This window comes from Passer montanus, unplaced genomic scaffold, assembly GCF_014805655.1.
Source record: "Passer montanus isolate IOZ18808 unplaced genomic scaffold, ASM1480565v1 scaffold76, whole genome shotgun sequence".
NCBI classification, from domain to species: Eukaryota; Metazoa; Chordata; class Aves; order Passeriformes; family Passeridae; genus Passer; species Passer montanus.
The window spans coordinates 1,727,846-1,747,497 of record NW_024372813.1 but is presented as its reverse complement, the minus strand read 5'-3'; the positions used below and the strand labels follow the sequence as shown (position 1 = coordinate 1,747,497).

General features: G+C 57.0%; 1 protein-coding gene across 1 annotated transcript; it reads left to right on the top strand.

Moving 5' to 3' along the window:
* Nucleotides 1-11,720: 11,720 nt before the first annotated feature.
* On the top strand, nucleotides 11,721-13,931 carry LOC120512660 (G-protein coupled receptor 12-like; the record flags this gene model as incomplete). Its single annotated transcript, XM_039731224.1, has 1 exon — nucleotides 11,721-13,931. A coding segment is annotated over one exon (915 nt), but the record flags the coding sequence as incomplete, so codon positions are not given.
* Between the last annotated feature and the right edge of the window lie 5,721 nt (nucleotides 13,932-19,652).

Sequence of the window (19,652 nt, the reverse complement as noted above, 5' to 3'; positions counted from 1 at the left end):
ACAAACACAAATACAAAACACTGCAGTGGTTGCAACATTTCAGCTGGTGTAAAATCAATTAAAAATATTCAGATAGTCCCAGCTGGGTCTTCCCTGGTGATTTCCAAGTCCCAGGCAAGGACAGGAGGGCAAGGATGGGGTTTGGGAGCTGTGTTGGGGTTGGGAACATCCCAGACCTACCAGTGTTCATTTTTTTCCCAGGTGGTTTTTAACTGGAGTGAGCTGCTTTAACAGAATGTGTTCTGTGAGGAATTTTGATGTAGAAAAGAGACATTTATTTGGATTTCAGGCCTGGAATTACCAGGGCCAAGCCATCAAGAGCTGAACTGAATCTGGGGCTGCTGCTGCCACCAGCCCGTGGGAGGCTGGGGCCAAATGCACCTGAAGTTTGCGGCTCAGTGAAATCGCAGGTGGAGTTCAGCAGGAGCTGAGTTTGGTAGTGATTAAGTGCCCTAATTAGCGCTCAATTAAGTGGTTTTGTTTCCTTCTCTGAGGAGCTACTCCAGCGAATCCCTGCCAGGGAAAAGGCAGGGAAGTGCTGTGAGGGATGGGATGGGATTGGGGTGGGATGCCCCAAAGGAAGGGAAATCCCATCTGTGTCCGGAGGCACTTGGGGCTGCAGGGTTGCTATGCCCCAAAGGAAGGGAAATCCCATCTGTCAGTGCAGGCCCAGCTGCGTCCAGAGGCACTTGGGACTCTTGGAGACCTTTGTGGGATAAACCCACTGAAAGCCAGCAGGGAAATGTGTTTAGCCAGGAATCTCACGTTGGTGACAGCTCAGAGAGCTCCTTGTCTGGGCTCCTTTGCATCCCCCACACTTTGGGTGCGTTGGTCCTTCTGGATGATTTGAAATCATTTGAATATTTGGATATTTTGGAAGCATCAGCTGCACAGCGATGTCCTGGCAGGTCGTGGGGATTGGGTCAGGTGGGAAGTTCCATCCCTGCATCCCAGAGAATCCCTGGGTGCTGAAACCCGTGTGCTCCAACCCACACCTGTAAAAATCCTCCCTTTCCCATCGGCTGGACAAGCTGAGGTGAAATGCTTCAGTGTTCTGCTCCATTTGGAAGCTGCTCCAGGTCCCTTTGCTCCCACCCTCAGCCAGTTCTCAGGGAATTGCAGGAGGCAGCACTGGGGGTGATCAGGGAAAGGGTTAATCTTGGCCATCCTCCCCAGGTCCTCTTCTTTTCTTTTTTTTTTTTTTTTTTTAAGCATTTAACTGCTCGTTTTGAGATTTTGAGTCACAATATTTCTCCAAGCAAAAGGCCACGAGTCTGGAAAAAATCCAGTTTATTCCTTCAGAATTCTCTGCCATCATTTCAGCTCAGAAGAGCCAAAGCAGGGCTGGGACCTGCTGCTGCTGGGGATGAGGGACAGCCCCGACCCCTCCAGGTGCCAGGTGTCCCCTGAGATGTGGGGACAGGTCTGGGAAGGGGCATTGTGGGATGTCTGAAGCCAGCAGACAGAGCAAAATGGAATTATTTTATTAACTCACCCCTAGGGAATAGTAAAGTGAAAAAATGAATGGAGATTTTTACTTTTTTTTTTTCTCCTGGTTTCTCGTGGATGGTACAACACTGAACCTCAAGCCAGGGTGAAATGGAATTTCTTGAACCTCAGACCCAGCAGAAAAGCCAAGCTTTGGTTTTATTAAAGTTTCCAGGGGAGGAGGTGGCTGGATTTGGATTTCTCCGTGCTGTTTCCTCCCAGTCTGAGCCAAGTGCTCCGAGAGAGTGACTCGGGGACAGAAGGATTCCCGGGAGAGCTGGCACCGCGTTACCTCCTAAAAATATCTCCAGCCGAGCTCAAACCTCTCGGAAACAGCGCGGGGAAGGAGCGGGGTGCGATGCTGGGCAGGAATTGGAGCAGGAGCTGTGTCCGTGCCCGGAGCAGAGAGGGGACAGAGCCCAGGGACAGAGCCCAGGGACAGAGCCCAGGGACAGAGCCCAGGGACAGGAGGGACAGGAGCTGTGCCCGGAGCAGAGAGGGGACAGAGCCCAGGGACAGAGCCCAGGGACAGAGCCCAGGGACAGAGCCCAGGGACAGAGCCCAGGGACAGGAGGGCTGTGCTGGGAGGCAGCGGCTGCGGGAGCATCCTCTGGGAGGGCGGGATGGAACAAAACGCTGAAGGAAGCGGGAAGGGCAGAGCAGGAGCTTGGGGGACTGCGTGTGGTGACATCCCAGCCGTGATCTGGGGGATGCCACCTCCGGCCGGGGCTCCCAGTGCCGGCACTGGGAGGAGCCGTGGCTGACTGGGAGGCGGCTCCTTGTCCCCTGCCCGAGCTCTGCCGGGTGTCCTCTGCTCCCCGAGGCTGCAAAGTGGCTCCTGGAGTTTCCCAGGGAGGAAAGGAAGTGTTTGCTCTCCCCTGCACCTTCCCCGGGCGCGTTTCAGGGTTAGTCACAGTCCCTGGGACCGGAGTGGCAGCTCCTGTCACCGACTGCAGCTCAGCGCTGAGCAGAGCGGCGCTGCTGGATCTGCGGGAGGGAGCGGCTCTGCTCCCGCTATTCCTGCTCCAAAACCTCGGAGCAGCCGCTCTGCAGACCCACAGACCCCTCCTCCATCCCAGGGACTCGCCATGGAATGGTTTGGAAAGAGCCTTAAAGATCACCTCGTTCCACCCCGTGCCAGGGACTGGGACACCTTTCCCTCTCCCAGGTTGTTCCAAGCCCCATCCAGCCCCTTCCACGGATGGGGAGTCACCTTGCTTTGGGTTTCAGCCCATCCATTTCCACCCTGCTGTTCCTCCGAGCGTGCTGGGGGCTGTTTGGGGAGGTCTCCCCTGCCCTTGTGCATCTTTGGTGGATTTGAGCTCTTGGCAGCCAGAGCTGCACCATCAGCAGCTGTTCCCTGTGGCAGCTGGGAAGTTCCATCCCTGCATCCCAGAGAATCCCTGGGTGCTGAAACCCGTGTGCTCCAACCCACACCTGTAAAAATCCTCCCTTTCCCATCGGCTGGACAAGCTGAGGTGAAACACTTCAGTGTTTTGCTCCATTTGGAAGCTGCTGGGCTGTCCCCAGCCCTGCTCCAGGGCATCTCCTCTGCCTCAGGTGCTGGGAGAAGCTGAGCTGCTTCTTTTCCCCTTTTCCCTCGCTCCAGCCTGACTTGGGCTGTCTCCAGAGCCGTGCAGAGCCAGGAGCGATGGGGCGCTGGGCGGGCTCGGGGGTTTTCCAGCGGCTCCTGCTGTGCATTAACTCTCTTTTTAATTACCCTGCTGAGCAGATTGCCCTGCCCAGCACAGCCCGGCTCCCCAGCAGGGTTTTGCCCCTTGCCAGGGCACCCGTGGTATCCCAAGCTCCCTGATTTGGGGTCATTTCTCCGGGCACTCCCTCCTGGCTGGGCAGCAGGGGCAGGCTCGGCACCCAGCCCTGCCCCGGGCTGTGCCACCCCCGTGCTGCTCTGGCTGCTGGAAAGGTTTAGAGGATGAAAATGCTGTAATTAGAGGGGAAAATACCCCTGGATTTGCCTGGCCCAGGCAGGAAGGGGCTCCCAGGGACACCTTGGGGTGGCCCTGCTGGGGCACAGGGAGGAGCCCAGCCCCGGGGATGCTCCAAGCCCAAAACAGCCCCGAGGGTCGGGCCAGGCTGCTGGGGGGTCCTGCCCGTGGCCCCACCTGCCCTGGGTGCTGCACAAGCCAACCCCTGCCTTCGCTTCCCTCCCCTTCCCCACGCCCTAATTGAGCTGAGGCACTAATTAATGCCACAGCACCCGGCTGTGCGCCGGGAGGATGCTCTGGTCTCCCTGTGCCCGGTTTGACAGAGCCAGGAAATGCCGACACCCGGTGCCTTGGGGTGAAACCTCTGACATTTCCCTAAATCTGCCGTGGCTGGGCTGGGGGTCGGGCTGCGAGCGCCCCAGGGCTCGGGGATGCTCCAGCGAGCGCTCCCAGGGACCGGCAGCTCGGGCTTGCTTTGTTTCTCCCAATATCCCCGCGATGGTTTTCCTGGATGGGGTTTTGTTCTCTTAAAAAGCCACGCAGCTAAAAATAGCCGTGTCCCGGCGTGAATCCGTGTGCGGAGCCGAGCCGGGAGCTGCGCTCTGTCAAGAACCGCTGGTGTGCCTCAAGAAACACCCGACGGGGAAAACGAGGGGCTTTCCTCGCTGGAAGAACTGCCCGGCCCCAGATGACCCCAAGGTGGATGATTTGGAGTCGGATTTCATTAAGCACAGGGCTGCGATGATTTGGTTGGGGGGTCGTGAAGAATCTCTCCTTTCCCCAGGGCTGGGGTTGTGCACCTTGGGGTGCAGGGAGACAGCAGGACGGGATTTGGGGACCGGGGACTCGCTGAGAAAGGATCGGGGAGTTGGCACTCAACAAGGGGGATTTGATGGGAAGGGACTCAACAAAGGGGATTTGGGATGCAGGATCCCAGCAGGGCAGGATTTGGGGAACTCGGGCACCCAGCGAGGCAGATGTGGGCACAGACACCCCAGGGGATTCGTGGGGCAGAGGGAATTCCAGTGCTCCCCCCTCCATGGCGGTGGTGCTCCCAAAATGCCCGGGGAATTTGCCAGGTTGGGTTTGGCGGGGCCGTGGTGGCTTGGAGGGGACAGAAGTGGGGGGACAGAGCCTTCCCCAGTGCTGGCAGTGCCACCGTGGCATCAGAGCACCCAGAACCATCATGCCCCCACGAGGTCTGGGTCTCCCCAGGGCCATCTTCTCATTTTTCCTAGTGGATTTGTGGGGGGTGAAGATGCTCCTCTCTGAAACCCAGAGCTGCGGGAGCACAGGAAGGATCTCTAAACCCCTCACGTAGGAGGGATCGAATGCAAACACTTTTGCAGAACGCAGCTGAAGGCTGGAGGTTTCACCAAGAGGCACCAAATTCTCCTGATCCACAGGAAAAAGTGCGAGTGGGCAAAGTGCATCCCTGCCGGCGGCAGCGGAGCCAAACTCAGCCACAACAAGCGCCGAGGATCAGTGGCGAGGTAATTAGCGATTCCCTAATGAGGAGCTGGGGGACAGCAGCATCTGGGGAAGGGGGTGCAGGGATGGACCCGGCACATTCCCGCACCCCGTCCCTGTAAGAGCAGCCGGGAGCCGCCCCGGGTCCGAGTGCGGGATGAATCCCGGGGAAGGGGGAAGCAGGCGGGCACGGAGGGGCGGAGGAGCCCGGCTGGGGATGCCGGCACCCGGGGGATGAGGCTGGCAGGCACCGAGCCGGAGCAGACGGGTCACGGTGACACCGGCGGGTGGCCTCGGGGACCCGGTGGCCGCGTTTGCAGGCACGGCTCCCTCACCTTTCCAGCAGGGCAGCAGAGGGATCAGGCGCTCCCGGGAGTGCTGTGATTCCCTTCCACAGAGGGAAAAGCCTTGAAGAGGGGTGGAGAGCTCAGCAGGGTCCCCTTCTGTCACCCCAAAACCCCTGGAGCTCCAAGCCCAGTGCTCATCCAGAGCCCTCCCTCGACTTTTCCCAGCCCTGTGATGTCCCCAAACTCCGGGATGTCCCGTGCTCAGGGACCTGCCTGGCCATCCCTGCGGCCAGGGCACCAAACTGTGCCAAAAAGTTCCAGCAAAGGGGAGTTTGGGCCGGAATTGTTGCGTTTTTCTCTTTGATCGGGGTAAGGGAGGGATCCTCTCCCCTCTGCTGCCGTCCCTATAGCAACCAGCAGCCTCTTCCTGTTAAACAAGTGACTCATCAAACACGATTGCACTCGTGTCGGGGATGCTGCTTGTGACTTCGAGCTCTGACAAGAGAGCTGACCTTTCAGGAGGAACAAAAAAAATCAGAAAAACCCCAGGGGAGCAGCTCAAAACTGGGTGGGAAGGTGCAGTTCTGGGTCTCATCCTCCCCATCTGTCCTGCTGCTTTCATCTCCCCCAAACCCTTCAGACTCAGCAGTTTTAAGGAATTTGGAGGGTTTTCCCTGTTGCTGCCTTTCCCGTTCCCTCCTCCAGGTGCCTTTTTGCCATGAATTCACCCGTGGGGGTCTGGGGGAGGATGTTTCTCAGCCAAGCCACCTCCAGCATCACCAGGGGAGAGGCCCAGCTCAGCTCTGGGTGAAACCCCCGGGCAGAGGGAATTCCTGTGGGACCAGAGATCCCCCCTGCTTTGAACCCCAGCCTGGAGGATGGAGAAGGCAGATTCCCAGGATGTTTAGCAGCTCTCCACTCTGGCTGGGTGCTCACACTCCTGGACATTTCTCTTTTATCCTGGGGGAATCCCCGAGTGCTGAGACAGCTCTGGACAGTGGTGCTGAAGGAGAAATTGCAATGCCCAGGGAGGGAAAGGCACTTCCACCCCCCAAATCCAGGTGGGTATGGCTCAGGCTGAGGGCTGGGATGTGGCCACGGTGCTGGCAAGCCCCACTCATGGCTCTCTTTAGGTAAACAGGTCTTTTCCAAGCCAAGCACTTGCTTTGTGGAAATGATTTCACTCCCAGCCAGCAGCTGTGGCCTTTTCTGGGTGATGTCCTAACCCAGCCAATGCTGGAGAGCAGGGCTCTGGATCCAGCGTTGTGGCTCCCCAGGCGGATTCCCAGCACTGTGCCCGTGCTCAGGAGGGGAGCCCAGTGCTGTGGCTGGATCCTGTTTCAGTGGCAGAAACCCCAGTTAAAACCAATAAATACAGAGAACCAGCATGGGGGTGTCGAGCTGCCTGGTGCTCCTCTTCAAAGCTGGGAATTTGTTCCCCAGGATTTCTGGAAGCCAAAATCCTTCCTGCCCAGCAGGAAGGGAGCTGGGGAGGCTGGAGGTGCCTCCAGGGCCACCACAGGGGGGTTTCCCCATGGAAAACCTCGTGTTGCCCTGTGCAGTCCCCCAGGAGGGATCACCAGGGGGCTCAGGGGTTGAATGGAGCAGGAATCCATCCCTGCATGGATTCCACACTCAGTGCCCGTGGGTTCCTGCTGCTGCTGGTGTGTGCCTGGCTGGGGCAGCCGAGGGCTGTTCCACACAGAGCTGGGACCATCCTGGTGCTCGGAGCTGCTTCTCTGCCGTGCCTCCAGCGTTTGGTGCTCCAGGGCAGCTCACTCCAAGCCTGGTTTTGGAAAACTCCCCTTGGTGGCAGCAGGTGGCAGGGGCACAGCAGGGAGGGATGCCCAGCACTCCGATGCAAAATCCTCCAGGTTTTCTATTTCTCTTAAGGATCTTTCCTATTTTTCCCCATCTAAACCCCTAGAAAACCTTCCTTACCTCCATGCCACATCAGGCAAATTGGGTTATTGTTAATTATTAATTATCACACTCATATTTTGCCAGATATTTTGCCTCATATTCTGCCTGCTCCCAGTGTTCCCTATAGCTGAATGGCAGTTTAGGGAAACAGTCACTCCTGATGAGGCACCCAGCCAGAGCAGCACATACAGCTTGGGAGAAGGAGTAAAACACAGTGCAAAACCCTTTATTTTGGGGAAAAAAAAAAAACAAAAAACAAAAAACAAACCCTTTTCCCAGAAGCCCTGCTCACTGACATATGGTGACACGGCATGTGCCAGCAAAGGTGCTCCAAAACATGTCCCTCTGGCTCAGGAAAGGACTTGGAGCAAAACCATTTGTGTGGGGATGATATCACTGATGGAAGGAGCAAAATCCTCCCCCTGGCTTGGCCTGAGTGTTTGTTTGGTGGCAATCAGGAGGAGAAGTGGGAGTGAGCCTTGGGATCGCTCCTTCCCTGCTGGCACAGCCGGGCACTGTCCCCCCAAGTGGGGAATGTTCCCTGCACGTGTAGCAGCAGCAGGGCAGTGGGACACGGGGTCCCCACTGTCCCCAGGCTGGACAGCCCAGAGGGAAGAGGGCGGGAAGGTTTTCCCTCTGCTGGGAGAGCCAAAGATCCTCTGGTGGCTCTCCAGGAGGTGAAGTCAGGTTTGCAGCAGTGCTGCTGCAGGGGGGTGCCAGAGGCCACCCTTGCAAGCCAGGACCTGGAAGGGGCCCATTCCAGCCACCTGGAGAGAGGATCTTCAGGCAAACCAGCTGCTTTTCCACAGAGGTGGGTCATTTTATCAGCCACACTCCTGCCTGCCATCCTGCAGCTCCTCCAGTGCCTGCCTTTGGCACCTCAACCACCACCCCAACCCAGCACGGAGCCCTGGCTCTTCCCACCAGGCTGGGATGCTGCAGCTGGAGCAGCTCTAGGAGAATTCCCATCTTTCCAGTGGCAGCAGTGAGAAAATGGCCTCGTTTCCACCAGGAATTATGCAAAGCCTTTGAATGTAGGGCTCCCAGCAGCGCAGCCCCCCACGGCCCCGTTTTGGGGAGGCTGACGGGCTCCGGGAGCTTGTTTGCCACCCTGATTAGTCAGCACTGCTAATTATAGCTGAGCTTTTCCTGCTCCGAGCTCCTCAAGCCGTTGGAGTAGCAGGGAAGAGCGGAGGTGCTGGAAGGAGGCTGGATCCGCTGGCTGCGGAAAAGGGAGAAATGGAATGTGGGGGAATGTTCCACAGCGTGGCTCTGAGCCTGGCACAGGGCAGGGAGCTCCTGCGTCTGCCAGCTCAGCCACAGCCTGCTCCCAGAGGAGTGGCAGCTGGGGTGGGTGAAGCTGGTGGGATGCTGATGGGAGGTGATGATGTTTCCCTAAAGAGGTAAAGCTGATTTTAATACTCGTGGAGGTGAAAATGGTGGAGAATTGGAGTTGTGGTTATCCCTGTGTACCACCAGTGTGCCCTTAAAGAGCAGCCCTTGTTCCAGCTTTGGTTCCCAGTGGGCTGGGCCTGGGTCACCACGTCATTAGTGGTTGCCACCCCACCCCAGTTTTAACTTGTTACCCACTTTTTTTAAAGCAAAAAAAGCACAAATTCCAAGGGAGGATGAACCCCAGGTCGAGCCCTGCACCCAGAACCCCCACAGGGCAGTGCCACAGGAAAACCTGCCTTGTCCAGCACTGAGCTTTCTCCCAAGGGCCAAAATCCAAGGAGGATGATGAGGAATGAAGGTGGGAGACTTTTTCCATGCTGAACAGCATTCCCAGGTGAGGCTGGTGGCCTCTTGCTCTGTAGTTACAGCACCAGGCTTGTGTCTTTGCTTAGCTTTGATCTTTGCTCCTCTCTATTGAGTCTGTGATTTAAATACAGATAAACTCCTATGTCTAATACAGGAATATTCCCATAATGGTCTTGCAGCTACTCAGGGAGCTCAGAACATTGAATACAACTTCAAAAAGTAGACTCTCAAGCCTTGAAAACAGGGTGTGCAGTCCTGTCCTCTCATGTGCAATGGGGCTGCTCTGGGGACAGCAAGCCCTGGTTTAAAAGGGGCCAGATAATGTCATTTTTGTCACCAGAAAAATCTCAGCATTCTTGGGGTACCCCAGCCGGTGCTTTGCCAATGCACTGCAGCCCCTTGCACAGGTGAAACCCCCAAAAATCTCATTGGAGACACGGGGCTGCTCTTCCCTGGGCAGGGGGACAAGCAGTGGCTGAAATCCACTGGGATGTGTGTATGGAAAGAGGGGTAACACCTGCCGGGGGCTGGTGTTCCTGTAGGACACAGGAAAAACATCCCGGGATTGTGGCAAGCTTGTGGTGGGATGTGGAGGAGCTGGGAGGGCAGGGGCTGCCGTGGGGCGCCGGGTGTTTGAGGGCTCGGCAGGGAGAGGGCACGAAGGGTGGGATGCTGCACGGAGCAGGGGGGCCGAGGGGTTTGGGATCAGCCGGGACCCTCTGGATCGGGCGTGTCCCTGCCAGGAGCAGCCCCAGGGGACAAGGGCCGGGTGCGTGTGCCCATCCTCGCCCAGCCCTGCTGCCGGTGCCGCGGGCTGGGGACAGCGGGGACATCCCTGCTCAGCCCCTCCGCGGCCCGTCCTGGGGGGGCTCTGCCCCCACGCCCGGCCGGCGCATCCCCGGTGTCCCCAGCGCTGCCTGCCCGTCCCGCAGCCCGCTCCTGGCCGGGGCCGGCCGGGCAGAGCCGCTCCGCCGCCTCCCTCCCCGGCCGTGCGTAATTCCCGGCGGCGGGAGCGAATTCATTCAGCTCTCGCCGGGTTCTCCGCCCCTTGCGCTGCCGCTCGGTCACGCGGGCCCAGGTAAATGAGGATTCACGTCCCGGGGATGGGGCTTGGCCCGATTAGCATCACAGATGCTCCAAATTGGGGCGGTTGGGTTCAGCCAGGATCGCTGCTGTTCACCTAAATATCTCTGCACATCAGGAGCTGGAAATCCTCCCCAGCGCTGAGCTGGCTGCTCCAGCCTGGAAGAGAGAGGGGGATGAACGAGGGAAGCTGGAGTGTTATGAAACGAGTAGGAAAAAGGGGAGAAGGTGTAGCTGAAATCCTGCGGATCCAGGAGCTGAGCATCCCTGCTTTGATGATCCTGCTCCCAAGATGAATCACGGAGCCATTTATAGCTGGAAAAATAATCGTGTCTTTGGGATTTGTTCCTTTCCAGGCTGTTCCTCTCCCAAACAGTCGGGGAGGAAGCTCTGGGGATGGGTGGGTGCTGCGGTGAGGGGGACAGATCCCATACCCAGCGTCCTTGGGCAGGTCCCGATTCCAGCGGGCTCCTCCTCATCCCAGCTTTCCGCTGGCTGGAGGGAAGCCCGTGTGGGGCGAAGGCTCCGGGGCGCGGTGTTTCCCTGTGGAGGGATGCCCCTGGCCCAGGCTGGGATCCCCGAGCAGCCTCAGCCGGTGCCGCTGTCCTGGGCATTGTCCTTGAGGAGCGCGGCCCCGGATCGCCGCCCTCCCCTCGCATCCCCGCGTCCCTCGGCACAGGCGGTAAAAATAAACCCTGCGAGCCGCCCGGGGCTGGCCGGTGCCCAAGCTGCATCCGCAGGACGCAGGTGCAGCGGGCCCGACCTTGGGGAGGTGCGCCGGGGCGGCGGGAGCTGAGGCTGATGAATGAACGGGGCGGGCGCGCCCGCGGGTGTGCGAGGGGATGTGGAGCGGGGAGCCGGGCTCGTTGTTATTCTGATCACAGCGGCTCTGATTCACAGACTTGGATCATGAATATAAGTGAAGACTTTGACGTCAGAGTTGAGATTTATCAGCAGATCCAATGGGGCAGGAATATTAAGTGCAAGTCGATGCCAGCTCTCTGCCAACGCTATTAGCGATGCTCGCCGAGGAATGAGGCTTCGCACCAAGGGCTGGAAGGACCGGCGAGGAAAAAAATAAAAACGGGGTGGGGGGAGCGAGCTGATCCTCGAGCATTAAAACCAGGTAAAACAACAACCCCCGGCGGCGCGGCTGCATGCGGGAAGGGGCGATGGTGGCGGCGGGGGATGGCAGCGGGCTGCGGGCACAGCCCCGACCTTCACACCCCGGCTGCCCACCCCGGCGTGGGGATTCACTCCTCCGGGCACGGCAGGATGCTCCGCCGGCCGGGAGCATCTCGCACCAGCCTTTTCCAAAGGAGGGAAAGGCGGGGAGGAAGGAGAAACTTAACGTAGGCTGTTCCTTGCCGCTGCCTTCTCCTTCCATCAGCGGCTCCGCATACGGGCGCTGGCCTATTAATAGTGTTTATTTTTACTCACTGCACGCAAAAAAGAAAGGGCTGCGGGAGGGGGGGGCTGAGGGGCTGCGCTATAAATAGGTAGCAAAGGTGGCCGTGCCCCGGGGAGGGGAGGAGGAGGGGGCGGCCGGTTCCTCGCCGGGTGCGCAGTGGCTGCGGACGCTGCACGGAGCCGGGCGCACGGAGGCGGCTGCGGGCAGCGCGGTGATGAGCCGTGCTCGGCCTCAGCCCGGCGGGAGATAGCGCCCAGGGGTGCGTGTGGGGCGGGGATGGGGGGCTCGGTGCCAGGGAAGCCGCAGTCGGGCTGGCGGGGATGCGGCGGGCGGGGGCGGCCCGGTACGGCGGCGCCGGGCGGCGGGGCCGCGGCCGCGGGGTCCGTGAGCCCCTGGGACATCGCGCTGTGCGCCACGGGCACGGCGGTGGCGGGCGAGAACGCGCTGGTGCTGGCCGTGCTGTTCTACACGCCGAGCCTGCGGGCGCCCATGTTCCTGCTGATCGGCAGCCTGGCGCTGGCCGACCTGCTGGCCGGGCTGGGGCTGGTGGCCAACTTCGCCGTGCGCTACCTGCTGCGGCCGCCCAGCGAGGCGGCGGAGCTGGCGGCGGCGGGGCTGCTGCTGGCCGCCTTCTCCGCCTCCGTCTGCAGCCTCCTGGCCATCACCGTGGACCGCTACCTGTCGCTGTACAACGCGCTCACCTACCACAGCGAGCGCACGCTGGGCTTCACCTGCGCCATGGTGCTGCTGATGTGGCTGCTGTGCCTGGGCGTGGGGCTGCTGCCGCTGCTGGGCTGGAACTGCCTGCGGGACCAGAGCTCCTGCAGCATCCTGCGGCCCGTCACCAAGGACAACGCGGCCGTGCTGGCCGTCACCTTCCTGCTGCTCTTCGCCCTCATGATGCAGCTCTACCTGCAGATCTGCAAGATCGCCTTCCGGCACGCCCAGCAGATCGCCGTGCAGCACCAGTTCATCGCCACGGCGCAGGCCACCTCCACCCGCAAAGGGCTCTCCACGCTGTCGCTCATCCTCGGCACCTTCGCCCTGTGCTGGATCCCCTTCGCCATCTACTCGCTGGTGGCCGATTCCAGCTACCCCGCGGTGTACACCTACTCGCTGGCGCTGCCCGCCACCTGCAACTCGCTCATCAACCCCATCATCTACGCCTTCAGGAACCCGGACATCCAGAAGTCGCTCTGGCTGGCCTGCTGCGGGTGCATCCCTTCCACGTTCTCCTCCAGACCAAGGACATCCAGCGACGTGTGAGGACTGAGCACGGAGCCAGAGGTGCTCGCTGGCTCTCCTGCTCCTTCTATTTCCCCCCTCTGTCGTTATTGTCTCCTGCCGGGAGGAGTCCCCTCCCCGGTCAGCACATCTCGTTTCATGGAAAGATGGCCAAAAAGAGAGAGAGAGAGAGAAAAAAAAAAAGGCAAAAGAGAAAAGGAAAGAGAGAGAGTAGAATGATAATGGTTTCCTTTAGAAATGTTATTTTCTTACACATTTTATTTTTTATTTAAAAACACAAAACACCAAAAAAAAAAGAAAGAAAGAAAGAAAAAAAAAGACAAAGCAAAGCAAAGGGATCCTCGCACGATGGCGTTTGTCTGCTCTCGGGGTAAGGAGCCAGGGGAGCAGCGGGGGGTCCCACATCCCATGGGAAGCCACAGGAGGGGGGCGGGCAGGGAGGTGTCGCGTCCCCCGGCGGGGCTGGTCCCCACGCGCGGGGTTGCCTTGCCCACCCCCGCATTCAGGGCCTGCGATGCTATGCAATAAAGGGGAGGAGAGCTCGGCCCGGGGAGCGCGGGCAGCGGAGCCGGGCACTGCTGGGGCTGGAGCAGCTTGGAGGAGCTGCGGCTGGAAGACACTCTAGGTGTGGCTGTCGCAGGGGTGGGGGCGCCCAGGGAATCTTTCCCTCTTTCCCCCCCCACCTCCCCCCGAAAATGTGGCCGGGGCAGCGCCGGCGAGGTGAGGGCAGCGGGGGTGCCCTGCACCCCAAAGCCGGGAGGCCAAGGAAGGGCTCTCCGTGTCCAGCCGGGCAGTGGGGTGCTGCTTCCCCCCCTTCCACGCGAGTTGTTTACATGGGGTGGGGTTTTCATCCAAAGAGGGCTCCGGCTTGCTGGAGTCCCCGAGAGAGGAGCCTCTGTCACCGCGGTGTCGTTGCTGATGCTGCCGCTTTACCTGGGAGAAGCGCCAGCCCCGACACCCCCGTGCTGTGTGCCGTGCTTTGTGGTGTCCGTGAGGCCGCGATGAAGTGTCCTTTTTCCTGTGCTTGCTTTTGGCCGGGAGGTGGAATCGTGCATTCACTGACAGAGGAAGGGAGACCCCAGCAAGCCCCCGAGAGGGGGCAGGGCCGGGGTGGGACACCCGGGGTGGCTCCGGGCACAGGGGGGTGCTGCCCGGGGTCCTGGCATGGGGGGCTTGGGACACCCTCCAGCAGCTGGGTCTGGTACCCAAATATTCTGCTTTGCTGTAGAGAAATTGTTGTGATGTTGGAGAGGGACTCGGGCAAAGGTGAGCAGTGACAGGACACAGGGAACGGCTCCCACTGCCAGGGGGCAGGGATGGGTGGGATATTGGGATATTGGGAATCAGGAATTGTTCCCTGTGAGGGTGGGCAGCCCTGGCACAGGGTGCCCAGAGCAGCTGTGGCTGCCCCTGGATCCCTGGCAGTGCCCAAGGCCAGGCTGGAGCAGCCTGGGACAGTGGGAGGGGTCCCTGCCATGGCAGGGGGGGCACTGGGTGGGCTCTGAGGTCCCTCCCAACCTGTAACATTCCGTGAGTCTGTGATAGTGGAAGAAATGTTCTTGCTGTGTGTGGCTGCAGAGGGTACAGAGGCACTTTCTGGCTGGGTACAGGCAGATCCAGGTGGGTTTTGTCCCTGGGTCTGTCAATGAATCTCTGGCTCCTCGGAGCTAAGTGCACAAGAGAAAGCTCTGAGGTTCCCAAGGGTGCCTGGGCTTGGACTTTTTGTCTGCCTGTGAGAGGTGGCCAGTCTTGGAGTTTTTATGTTTTGTGGGTTTGGGGTTTTTTTTCCATTTCCTTTCTCTGATGAATACCTTGGAGAATGGGCAGTTGGCACAATGTGGAATCAGTGTAAGTTTTAAAGTAAATATATATGTAAGACTAATATTTATACAAACACTTTACTCATTCTGTTTCTTCTGGTTTCTTAAGTGCAGCAAGGTCCCTGCAGTTCCTCAGTGTGAAAACTCAATAGCTTAAACCCTTTTTGAAACATTGTGAACATTTGAAATGTTTTTATACAACACCCTAGCTAGAAGTCAGGATTTGTTTCTCTGGGCAGCTCATTTTGTATCTTTAGATGAAAGGTAGTTTAACTAATCAGCTCCAGAGAAACCTTGGCACAAAAAAAAGTTGCATTTTCTTGGCTTACCAGTAAATTCCCCCTTGCTGAAGAGCTTGATTTTAACAATGTTCTTTTTGGAGTTTAGCTGCTTACATAAAATGTGTCTCAGTTTGAGGGATACACTGGTAAACTTCACCAAAGTCAAATGAGGATCAATGAAAAAAATTCTCCCTGTGATTCTTTTCCACAGCAAGAGGAGAAAGATTTGGGATGTGAGGAGCTGAGCTGAGGACACAGCCCCTGCCAGAGTGAGGTTAAGGGCAGGTGGGGCTGTCCTCCCTGGGGCTCACCCAGACACTTTTAGAGCCCCTTTGGCAAAGGCAAACTCTGAGTTCTGGTCCCTGAGTGCCCCGACCCAGCTCACAGTCAGCTCCAGGATGTGGCACGAGCCTATTCCATGCTCAGAATTCCTGTAAAATAAGGATCTCATTTCTTTTTGTGCAATGGTCTAGCACCTCTCTCTTTGGGATGTTAAAACTGCCCATGGAAGCTGCTAAAAACTCTTGTCAGGTTTCAGGAAAAGTCTTAAGAAATCTCCTCTAAAAAAAACCCATTTTGATAAATTGGCATTTTTACAGTCATTCCCCTAAATAAAAATAGTGCAATTTCCAGGTGTTGTTTTTGCTGTTTTTCCTCTCCTGTTTTATCAGAGGAAATGAGGAGAAGTGAAGAAGAGGATAAGGAGGTTTAGGTTCACCTGCCACGCGTTGCCTTGTGGAAACCTCTGACCATTTTACTGCACCTTTCCTGCAGAGCTTTGCCTTTGTTTTGGTTTTGTTTGCCATAGAGAAAACCTTTTACTGGGAAACTTTGGAGTGGCAATGTTGGACATCAGGGGCTGATGGATTTTGGAGCCTCCCCATGCTGAACTCCAGGAAAGCTGATTTAAAACCTGAAATCGCTTGCTGAGGCAGCCTTGCTGTGTGCAGGGTGGGAACGTCCTGGTGCTTGGGGCTGATTTTGGGGTGTTTAGGATGGAATTCAGGGCTTTAGGATGGCGTTCTGCTGCCATAAAGAGGGAGCAGCTCCCATGAATGTGATGGAATCCCATGTGGATGAGGCACCAGTGGTGAGGGAACCACCAAAAGCAAAATGGGGTTTCCTGCTGGTGGATGCTCTGTGGATTCCCTGAGGATCCAAAACTCGGTGAAAAGAGCCCAGCAGCCCCTCTCCACCTCCTGGGCACCACCAGAAGGACACAGAGCAACTGGAGTACATCCAGTGCTCCACGTTTCCTGGTGCTGGATGTGCTGGGAGGCCTCCTCCACCTGGGACTCTGTATCTCTGTAAAACTGAGGGCTCTGGAAGCCTCTGATTTAATGACTGTGCTTTTCAGCTGAGACAAGGGAACGGTGGCAGTCCTGCAAAGCACGGGGTCTTTGGCTTGTTGGGAATTTGCAGATGTCCTCTGATGTCCACAGAGTCCCCCGGGTGGGAGCTGGAGCTGCCTGGGGAGGGCTGCTGCTCTTTGGTTGGGAAGGACTCCCTGTCCTCACCCTGGCCAGGACCTTGCCACTGCATCTTCAAACTCTGAGCTTTTGATAAAGGATGAGAGGCCAGAGCCAGGCTGGGATTGGACTCTTGTCACTTCTGGACTCTCCAGCAGCTGGTTTGGATCCACAGCAGCAGAAATGGGCAGAGAACTGGTCCTGAGTAATTACAGGTGGCATCCAACCAGCCCTGAGCCTGCGGCAGGGATTAACACAGCCAGGGAAATGAATCTGTGCTTATTTGCTGATTTATTTACAGGTTTCTGGGTGCCTTTGGCTTTTCCACCACGAGCTGGTGGCCAGCAGAATGTAGAGGTGAAAAGCTTTTGGTGCTGGTGCTTGGCTGGTTGAGTGGAGAGGGCGAGGAGGAAAGAAGGAGCAAACATTCCTCAAATACACTGTGACAAGGCCAGGGCCACCGTGGGGTGGGATGTAACCACAGCTGCCCTGAGGTTCGTGGAGATGTGCCAGGGCTGGGGGGAGCTTGTGCATTTACAACAAGCTCTCGTCCCTGCCCCAGCATGAGAAATTAAAAAAAAAGTACAAAAAACCCTATTAAAATGTATAAATTCTACCAACAAAGCTGCTTAGTTTTATTTTGGGCTTTGTTTCCTTTTTTCCTTTTCCCTTTTGGTCAGTTTGGGACTCTGAGCAGTGAAAATGTCTCTCTTTAACCAGCTTCATGTCAGTAACCAGCAGTAAAGATTCCAAGGTCTCAGTCCTGATGTGGCAGCTCCAGTCTGCTCACATCAAAGAGTTTTAATTGAACCTGGAATGAACCCCCAAGAAACCATTACTGTTCTCATTAGGTGATGAAGTATCTCTTTCTTGTAAAAGCATCAAATTTGGGGTGGGCAGACCTTTTAAAAGGCCATTGGTACTCACTTGTATTGGTGTGTCCTGACCAGCATCAAGACCCACATCATTGCTAATGAAGAATTAACAGTTCACTTCTAATTGTCGGGAATAATTGTTGGATGCACATGGTATTTCCTTGTAATTCCTCAGCCTCCCCTCGTGGTGAGGTGAGGCAGCTCCACTTGGACCCTCTGTAGCTCTTCTGTTGTCAGTGCAGCTCCCCCTGCAAGACCCCCCCAGCGCCCCAACCTGTCCCTGGATTCCAGGGAACAGAGCTCTGCCATTCCCTGGAAAACTGCAGCACAGAGCAGCACAGAGAGGAAAGGGGCTTTTCAGCAGGAACACCCCACTCTGAGGGCGGTGTGGGGCCCTTCAGGCCCTGCCTTGGAGGGGTGTGAGCTGTCTCCAGCTCCTTCAGGAATCCTGCCTGGAGCAGCCAGCAGCTGAGTGGGCTCCAGGGTGATCCCTCCCTGCTGAGGGGCACTGACAGCACCTCGTGTCCCTGGCCACTGACACCACAAGCACAGGTTTATGGTCTCACTGCAGGCTCTGGGAGCTGGAAAACAGCTGGAAAACAGCTGGAAAACAGCTGGCTCCTCCCAGGAAATTCCAGCTGGGCAGGGGCTCCAGCCCTGGGCGCTGCAGCACAGGGACAAGGACGGGCTGCAGGCTGCTGTCCCTTGGGAGCAGGTCAGAGCACACCAGCCCCAGGATAAAGAGCGTCCTCCCGGGACAGGGAACCCTCCAGCCCCCAGGCAGGGATGAGTTCCTGGTGGCCAAGCCCAGCAGGAACCCCGGCAGAGGCAGAGCCTGCTCCGTGCTCACCCCTGGGGCTCCTGCCACAGCACAGACCAGGGGAATCAATCACCCCATTCCCTGCCACCTGACCTCCCAGGAACGAGGCCACCCCACAGCAGTCAGGACAGCGCCTTGTTTGCTGTCAGTGCTGTCGTGAGCCTTTAAACTTGGCTGGGAAAGCTGATCTCAAAGGAAATGTACAGTTATCATGCAGTTATGGTCAAATCAAGCCCCTTCGATGCACTTTATGAACGAGTGAAAACAAATCAATGCTGTTATTGCACTGTATCTCTATTGTGTATAATATTATACATTCATCTGTAAGAGTAATTTATTTTTATTACTGTAAATAAAACTGTTAAAGTGATTTGTCAAGAGGTTCTCCAAAAATCTGGGGAGGGGGCGTGGGGTAAAATTAAAACCTTTGAAGATCTGGGCTGCTGTCCCAGGTATGTGCCATGCTCTGTGTGTTTGTGTTTTTATTTCAGAGTCCAGAGCAGGTCTCTGCCTTCCCTCACCGGGATCTCTGTTTCCCCTGGGATCAGGAGGAGCTGGATGAGCACAAGAGCTGCTGGAGACACGGAGGGGTTGGGAAGGAACAGCTCCTGCTGCTCCTCCAAGCACAGACAGAGCTTCCCCTGCCCTCTGATTGCCCAGGCAGTCAGGGATTAAACACCCTGGGGAATTAACTGATCTTTGAGGGCTTGATTCTCCAAATGAGGGTTTTTAGAGAGATCACAGCTTTCTGCTGCTCCTTCCATGCCCCGGCCTCGAACAGAGCAGGGAGCATCACAGGGCTGATTAACTCACAGCAAAGCACAAGCCGACAAAAAGCCAAACCCAAATCTACTGTAACCTCTTAAAATCTTTATTAATTCTTTTCCTTTTTTTTTTAAATTTTAAATTTAATTAGCACATGCATAAAGTGTCAACAGTTTGGGGTTAAGATGACATTTCTTGAACAAATGTAGTTACAAGCGGTGCCTCGGACCGATCCAGGTTTCCTCTCTACCCTGTACAGAAGGAAGCTCGAGGTCATCCCTGCCTTTCCATCCTCGTGTCACCACAGGCAGAACCCACAACACTGGGGAGAAATACACTTGTTCACACGTAGCAACTGGGTAGGGGAGATAGATACGGGCAGCAACATCTACTCACCTACTGACTAAGGGCACACGGTTACAGACCCCACAGACAGCGAAATCTCCTTCCTCAACTCAGCCTTGGAGCAATGGGAGCCTCTCATGGCCTGGAATGGGTCACCCTCCCTTGGGAAGGTGCCTGTCCTGCATCAGCTCCTCCTACCAGGTGGCAAATCTAAGGAGACAGAGTAATTCTTCTGCTGTGATTAAAAAAGGAGCCTTTTGCAGGAGCGTTGGGATGCCGAGGTGTCCCTGTCCCCTCTGTGCCACCCCTGCACAGCTGGGGCCAGCCCCCACAAAGAGCAGCCCCAGCTCTGCCTCTGGGCTCTGCGTGTGACCAGCTGGTGCCAAAAGGAGAGAAAACTGCTTTTGAAATGCCCACCTGGAGCTGGCTGCTCCTGGATGCTCAGTTTTGGGAGGATGGATGCCCCAGTGCTCCAGGAGGTTTTCTGAGCTCAGGGCTTGGGTGGGGCAGAGGGGTTTGGGGGCTGAGGTGCCTTGATCTGCAGGGCTCAGGAGATGATGCTCACCCGCCTTCAATTCCCTCCAAAATAACTCTCCTGGCCTCACCCAGAGGTGTCAGGGCTCCTGCTGGCTCCAGAGAGGATGGCAGCTGGAAGGAGGAGGA